The sequence below is a fragment of the Myotis daubentonii genome, chromosome 9, assembly GCF_963259705.1.
Source record: "Myotis daubentonii chromosome 9, mMyoDau2.1, whole genome shotgun sequence".
NCBI classification, from domain to species: domain Eukaryota; kingdom Metazoa; phylum Chordata; class Mammalia; order Chiroptera; family Vespertilionidae; genus Myotis; species Myotis daubentonii.
This window is the reverse complement of record NC_081848.1, coordinates 44,572,935-44,580,323: the sequence shown is the minus strand read 5'-3', so window position 1 is coordinate 44,580,323 and position 7,389 is coordinate 44,572,935. Positions and strand designations below refer to the sequence as shown.

The 7,389-nt window shown below is 39.2% G+C and overlaps 1 protein-coding gene and 1 pseudogene across 1 annotated transcript; both read right to left on the bottom strand.

The window, feature by feature from the left end:
- Positions 1 to 255: 255 nt before the first annotated feature.
- On the bottom strand, positions 256 to 1,251 carry LOC132242108 (olfactory receptor 51T1). The gene has a single exon (XM_059711023.1). It carries the CDS (start codon positions 1,231 to 1,233, stop codon positions 256 to 258), a length of 978 nt encoding a protein of 325 aa, XP_059567006.1. The 5' UTR covers positions 1,234 to 1,251.
- Positions 1,252 to 5,878: 4,627 nt separating this feature from the next.
- On the bottom strand, positions 5,879 to 6,460 carry LOC132241862 (olfactory receptor 51H1-like; annotated as a pseudogene).
- Positions 6,461 to 7,389: the final 929 nt, after the last annotated feature.

Here is a 7,389-nt window from a genome sequence, read left to right as displayed (position 1 = left end):
AATGATCTAATTGTTCTTTTAATGTGCTCAGGAGTCCATGTAATGGTTTTAAATATGTGAGTAACTTATACATAAATAATTTGGTTTTGAATTGCAGTGGTTTTAAAACACTTTTTGATAAGCTTAGGGGAAAATTATTCTCTTCTTTCTGTTCCAAGAATTTAATTGAAACTGCCTCAGTAACCAAAACGCCTGAGGACCCAAATCCCTTTCCTTAAATATGATTTATGGACCAGCAATTTCTCCCCTTCAATTCTACCCACCTGTAAGACTCCTCACATTGGGACCCCGTGAACCTTTAGATTGGAGCAGCCGGAGCACAGCCTGGAGGATGGCCTTGGTCTTCAAGCTATAAATTACAGGGTTCAGGACAGGTGGTAAGAGCAAGTACACATTCGCCAAAATGCTACAGACCACCTTAGGGGTGGAGTTGAGAAGGCGGTGTGTAAAGGACAGGCTGATCATTGGCGCATAAAAAACAGTGACAGCACAGAGGTGACAGACACAAGTGCTGAGAGCTTTTTGTTGCTTCTTGGGGGCTACAATGTTCAGGACAGTACGGAGAATTAGGGCATAAGAGAAAAGAATGAACAATAAATCAGTGCCACACAGGTAGAGCTGAAGAAACATGCCCAAAAAGCTGCTGATCCAGGGGTTGGAATATGAGTATTTGATCACATCTGGGTGGTAGCAAAATGGGTGGGAAAGCTCCTGGCCTCCGTGGAAAGAAACACTCTTCAAGGCTAGAGCCATGGAAAAGAGGAAAATTACTTGCCGTAGGCAGATGACCAGTCCAATCACCAAGATCATCATGTGTGTGAGGACAGTGGCATACTTCAGCGGATAGCAGATGGCCATGAAGCGGTCAAAGGCCATGGCTGCCAGCACCGAGGACTCCAAGAGAGAGAAGCCATGTACAAAGAGCATTTGGATGCGGCAAGCTTTAAAGCTGATCTCCCAGGAATGAAACCAGAGAACCCCAAGCACAGTGGGGAGGGTTGAAATGGTCAGACCTAGATCAACAACTGACAGCATGGAGAGGAAATAGTACATGGGCTTGTGGAGACTCGGCTCAGCAATGATGACAAACAGGATCATGCTGTTGCCCAAGAGGGCAATGGTGTACAGGCAGCAGACTGGGATAGAGATCCAGGTGTGAGCCACTTCCAGCCCAGGGAACGCAGTGAGGAGGAAGTTTGAAGAGGATGATGTGGTGTTATTGACAGTTACCATGGTGGGTTGAGGATGCACTCTGAAAAGGGAGCAAAAATGAGAGTGTGTCATACTGAGCCTTTTTCCAAGCCATGACTTTTTTTATAAACTCCAAATCATAAAATTATTTCTCTGTATTCAAACCCCCAATTTAATTACTGTACTCATAACATCATTCCCTGGTATCTTTAATTTTTCTTGTCAGAATCTGGCCTCTTTTTTTTCCTCTACTCTTTCCCAATTATAGCCATCAAGCTCTCTAAGCTCATCTGCACCCTACTGCCCAGACAAGCCCTGATCTGAAATAGAAAATGTTTATAGACATATATCATACATATGCACACACACTTACAGAACAATGGCAACCATTTGGTTTTTGTGTTAAGTCTCCAAACTATATAAGTTGCTCCAGAAATAATGGAGAAGTACATAAGAGCCACAAGGTACTTATAATAGCAAACTCCGTGATGTTCTTGTTGGAAGTTATTCTGGGATGTTGTAGCCAGAGGTATCCTTATACCTGAATCATCAGCCAACTTCTCGTAGTAGACTCTATTTAAAATATCCTTTTGTATCAGGAATTCTTTATTCCTTTTCCTGTAATTCCCTCTTCCCCACTCCACATGCATATGAGTCTTAGATTCATCTTGTGCTGATTCTAATTCTGTTTCTCTTTTCTAGAACCACTGAAATAATGGGTCTTGTCTCCTTTATTCCATTATATACCTTGGGGTATTTGTTTCTACTCCTTCCCATGGATATCGACCATGTGACTTTGAGCCAACCCATAGTGAGTTGACTGCCCTATGAATCCTGTGAAAAATTTCAAACAGTATTCTGGAATACATGACTTGAGGTGTCCTAACCTAGGCGTAGTAAGTAAAACACCATATAAAAGGCATGGGGACACAGCAACATGTGATGAATGACTTTGTAAAAATCATGACTGCAATAGAAGTGGGAACTAATACCTAAAAGGGAATCATTTAGGGACAGGTAGGCATTACAAAGATGAGGTGACATTACAAATGAAAATATCTAATAGTTCACTGGGTGGAAAAAGTCCACAGAATGATAGCTGTAAAGAAAATAGAGATGGTGTCAAAAAGGAGGCGTGATCTGTAATCCATATTTAAGATGACCGTGGCAATTCTATTCAAGGCTTGTTCACTGAGTGTTGGTGTCAGCCTGACAGATTTTTAAATTTTGACTTAAGACATTTAGTCCTCAACAGAGAGCTAACAAGGAGTGATATCCTAGCCCACTTGTTCTATGGATTTGGCCAGCCATTGTATTCTTATATTTCAGTTATCTAGGTTTTCTGCTTTTTTGCCTGAGTAGATACAAGGAATTTGCATCTGAATAGATATAAGGAATTCACTAGCAACAGACCCTGCCAGTTGTTATATAAGAACAAATATGAAGGATTGTTAGTAATTTTCTCCCCTTCCTTCAGTCAAGAAGATGGTTATAGAAATAATCACTGTTACTCCAAAGGGGGAAAATAGACTAATTGCTCTTTCAGGTATAATATTTAGTATTATTATATTATACGTGGCTGAGATATAACAATAAGAATCAGGAAAACAGTACCAGATGAGATGTGGATTAGAATGCTGAATTAAATCAACCACTCAGACTCATAATGACTATTTTGATGCCAGTTACTGTGAGGATGGCCAGGGAGACAGAAATGAGTAAAGAATAGTTTCTGTATTCTAAAGTCTCCTAACCTAATGGAATGTATAGTGTGAGAAGTCAAGGCAAAATATTCATGGAAGGCATTTAATACATGGGAAAATGAGGGAAGACTAGTCAGACAAGAAAGCAGAAGGCTACTAAGATTTCTGTTTCATTCTTTTTCCTCTCAATCTGAAAAAGAAAATTATATATATAGTGAATCCATCTCCTCTGTGATTACAATTCAGGAATCTCTCTGCAATGCAAAATCACTCAATCTATTCACTCTTCTCTAAAGGTACTTTATGTATGCTGTTTATACCACTACAATCTTATTACCTGATCACATTTCTTTCTTCCTCTAAAATGCTAGCTTTCTGGGAACATAAAACTTATGTCTAATTTTTATATTTTCTCCAGAGACAAGCACAGTTATTGGTACATGATAAAAACTCAAATAATATAATTTATAGTAGAAGTATTGATGGATGGATAAATGATAATTGAACAGAGATGGATAAAGACTAGATGAGAAAACTATAGATTGAGCCTAGAAGTTTTGCAGGAAGGATGAGCCTCAGGGAAAACATTTCCCCAGACACTAGGGAACATAGGAGAGCAATTTTCCTCTCATTGGCTGGGAAAAAAGGGGAGGTAGATTAAAAGAAAAAGAAAAGAATTAAGATCATTTGTATATGTCAACATTTGATAGCCACCTTATATATAATTTTATATAATCTAAGGGGGGGAATTATACAGATATATTTCTCGTATTTTAAAGAAAGGATACCACAAGGTAAAATAGTATTTCAAAGGTAAAAGAGCTAGATACAGATTCAAAATTCAGACCAGATTTACTAATCCCAAAGTTCCTTATTTTTTATTAAATCATAGAACATTAGAGAAACCAGGCTTATGGGAGAAGTTAAACAGTTGGACAGTATGATTTCCTTATTTTAAAATACAAGACTTGCTTATATTTTATTATATATCTATACTATTTAAAGAAGGAATGAAAAAATAATTAAAAGGAAGAAAAGTGTCCACATAGCTTATTTTTAAAAGAATATTTGTGGAGTCAGTCCGTGTGTGTTTAAGAGAATATTTGAATGTTTGCATATGTTTGTATTATGGGTCTCTATGTACTGGTGTATGTAGAAAGAAGTTTTGGAATAGGAGAGTAATTAAGAGATAAAGTAGATAATCATTATCTTCTGTTCTTTAAATTATAGCTCATAAAGGACAAGAAGATGACCCTGGATGATGTGAGGGTTAAGAGGAGAGGAGACAATGGCTCGTTTTGCTGGTAGAGAACTTGTTTTGTATGGAATGCAGATATGTGGACAGGAGAAGGAACAGAGAGCCTTTCCTCCAAACTGAGTGAGCTCAGACCCTCTGGGGCCAGTTGTAGGACAAAATTTGTGCCTCAGCTCATCAAGATTCTCTCTGCATTGCCCACTAACCAGAAGAATGGGCTAGAGCTTTCTATCTTCAGTTCTCCCTCTGAGTGGCAAGGCAGATGGTAATATCTTCCAATTAATATACACAAGACTAGATTAAATGAGGATGGAATCCACCCAACTCAATAACTAAGTGATTCAAAGGTCAGCATCCCTACTTTCTGGCATGAATAATGATATAAACCCACCCTCTTCATTTATAAGTCCCCATCTTCTGTTTATTGTTTCCAAAATCTGGTACCTGCAATTTTTATATGCAAGTGTCATCTCCTTTATCTGCCTGAAGTGTGAGTCCCTTGAAAGTTTGGGCATATCTTTTTTTTCCCTCTCAATGCAAGCTACTAAAGTAGGATATGGAATAATAGAAACCTTCAATTAATAGTTTGACTGGTTGCTGAATAATATTGACCTCAGACAGAGTTCTGGGTCCTATTTCTTTTCCTCTTTCTTCCTTTATTTCCCTTATGTCTTCCATAACCCTATCTCAACTTCATCCAGGCTCCATTACATCCCTTTTCTTTATCCCATCTTCCATCTTCTAATCACGTATCATCCTTCCCTCCTTCTAGCATTCCTCATTCTTTAGCCCCTCTCCTCCCAAAGCTTTCCATTTATGCATTCGTTTTACCTGCTCACATCAGTAGGAAACACCACCAACTTCTCTTCATTCCCATCACAGAACAGGAACTAAACTGGCTCCCAAGGGTGTGAGCTTTATAGGCAGCTCGGTAGAGTCACCAGGCAACAGAGAGCTATTTTCATTCATGCGTGAGTTGGAGCAAAGAGTTACCGAACCCTTATGAGCATGTTCCTCTACAACAGCTCAGACATATCTTCCTGACACAGGTTCAAACCCTGCTCGGGGGCCCAAACAAACCTCATACATCAGAGCCCTCCTGGCCCTGGAGGCTGACAGTAATGAGTACTTCAAAAACTGCCTGCCTGCATCAGGTAACTATAACCATTCCTCTTCACCCTGCCTTAAGCTACAGATTCTAAGCCAAGGAGGCTCCCTGAATGTCAGAGAGGGATCAGGAGTGTGCAAGAAGAGCTACCCCTCAAGTTATTTTTCTCTAATATGAACTTTTCCTTTCAGGTGTCATTGTTCCCCTGGCCATTGCCAAGTCCCTCCTCTTATACAGGTACCGCTCCTAAGAAGCCATCCTATTGACTGAGTCATGTCTGTAGCCCACCTCCCCTTCTAAGCAGAATTAAACTAGTGTTTGATAGTTATGAAAGACTGTATGCTTCTAGAATTTTATCCATTTCACCTAGGTTGTCCAATTTCTTGGCATATAGTTGTTCATATTATTTTCTTACAATCCTTTGTATTTCTTTTTTCACTTGTCACTTGTTACTTTTTTCACTTCAGATATTATTTATTTTGGTCTTCTCTCTTTTTTTCTTGATGAGTCTAGTAGTTAAAGGTTTATCAATTTTGTTTTTCTTTTCAAAGAACCAGCTCTTGGTTTCATTGCTCTTTTCTATCATTTTTCAGTCTCTATGTCATTTATTTCCACTCTATGTCATTTATTGACAACGATGAAGATCACAGCCAGCAGACCATAGAAGCTATTGACATGGGTGTCACAGGCAAGCCCTCCTGGCATTCTGATGAAGGCAGTATGCATGATATAGGACACTGGGATGGCAGAAAGGTAGCCTTTTGATGAGGAAAGGCACAGGGAGCACTGCCACGACACTCCGTAGCAGGACTGCTGCCCCAGTGTTGCTGGTGACTGCATAAGTGAGAATAGTAGCACAGTGCAAAGGGAAGTGAATAGCCACAAAATGATCAAAGGCCATGGGGCCACCAGAACACCTAACTCTACTTCCTCAAAGCTGTGGATAAAGAACATCTGAGTGATGTAGGCATCAAGTGAAAGGCAGAGATCCGTGGCGGCTAACATAGCCAGAGAATAATACATAGGCTCATGAAGACTGTGTTCAACTTTGATGACAGCAAAGATGGTGACATTACCCAGGACTGTGGAACTATAAAGAAGACAGAGGAGCAAGGCCCTCCAGAAGTCCATCTCTGGCATTGCTGGAATCCCAATCAAGGTGAAGCACTGGTGGTTATCAGTAGTTTGGTTGAGTGACAACATAGTGCAGTAGAAGTTAGAATCAGTGGCAGTAGTATAAGATGGTAGTCATAAGAGAGGATAACTTAAATATTATTTGAACATGCTTGTGTCCACAGTCTGATATAAAAACAAATGGCCCTGCCCCATGAAGCAATATTTCTATCACTGAAGCAATGTTTCTAACATTTCTATTACTGAACATCATATATTAAAATACCTAGGAGAAAAAACAACAACCTTCAATTAACACCTCATTCAATATGGATATAATCCATCTGGAAACATCCAGGAGTTAGCTGTCTTGCCTCTTTGCTAAGGAAATATTTGACATTGTACATTTATATGGGTAATGAATACAGATGCCAATAATTATACAGGAAATATTAGCAAGCACAGACATGACATATGGATGCTCATAAACGCAGATATGCAGGTGTGTAACATATGTGTGTGTCTTGATTGTGATCTTAAATTGTTGGAATTTAGACATGATCCTCTCTGGGACTCAATTATGTAGGACAGACAGAGGAGAAAAATATTCTTTAAGAACTTTAAAACTCTGACCTTCTGCATTCCTAGGAGTATATGGGTACTAAAAAGACCTGAGCATGCAGCAGATAGTGGAGGGAGAAGTTACTTTGGCTCCCAAAGAACTTTAGAAGGACACACCCTGATAAGCAGAATAATGGTCTGTAAGGATGCTCATATTCTAATCTTTGAAGCATGAATATGTTAGCTTGCACTGGCAAAAGGGATTTTGTAGATGTGATTAAAGTTCAAGATCTTGAGATGGGGAATTTATTCTGGATTATCCAGGTAAGTCAAATCTAATCATATGAGTCTTTAAAAGTGAAGACATTTTCTACAGGAAGCTATCCATTGTCAATACTATCATGAGAGTGCATCAAGGAATTCAGAAGGCTGATGAACCTTGAGCTTTAGCAGGGTTA

What these genes read in the sequence shown, in the direction of transcription:
- LOC132242108 (XM_059711023.1), bottom strand. Translation starts at nt 1,233, where the DNA reads ATGGTAACTGTCAATAACACCACATCATCCTCTTCAAACTTCCTCCTC.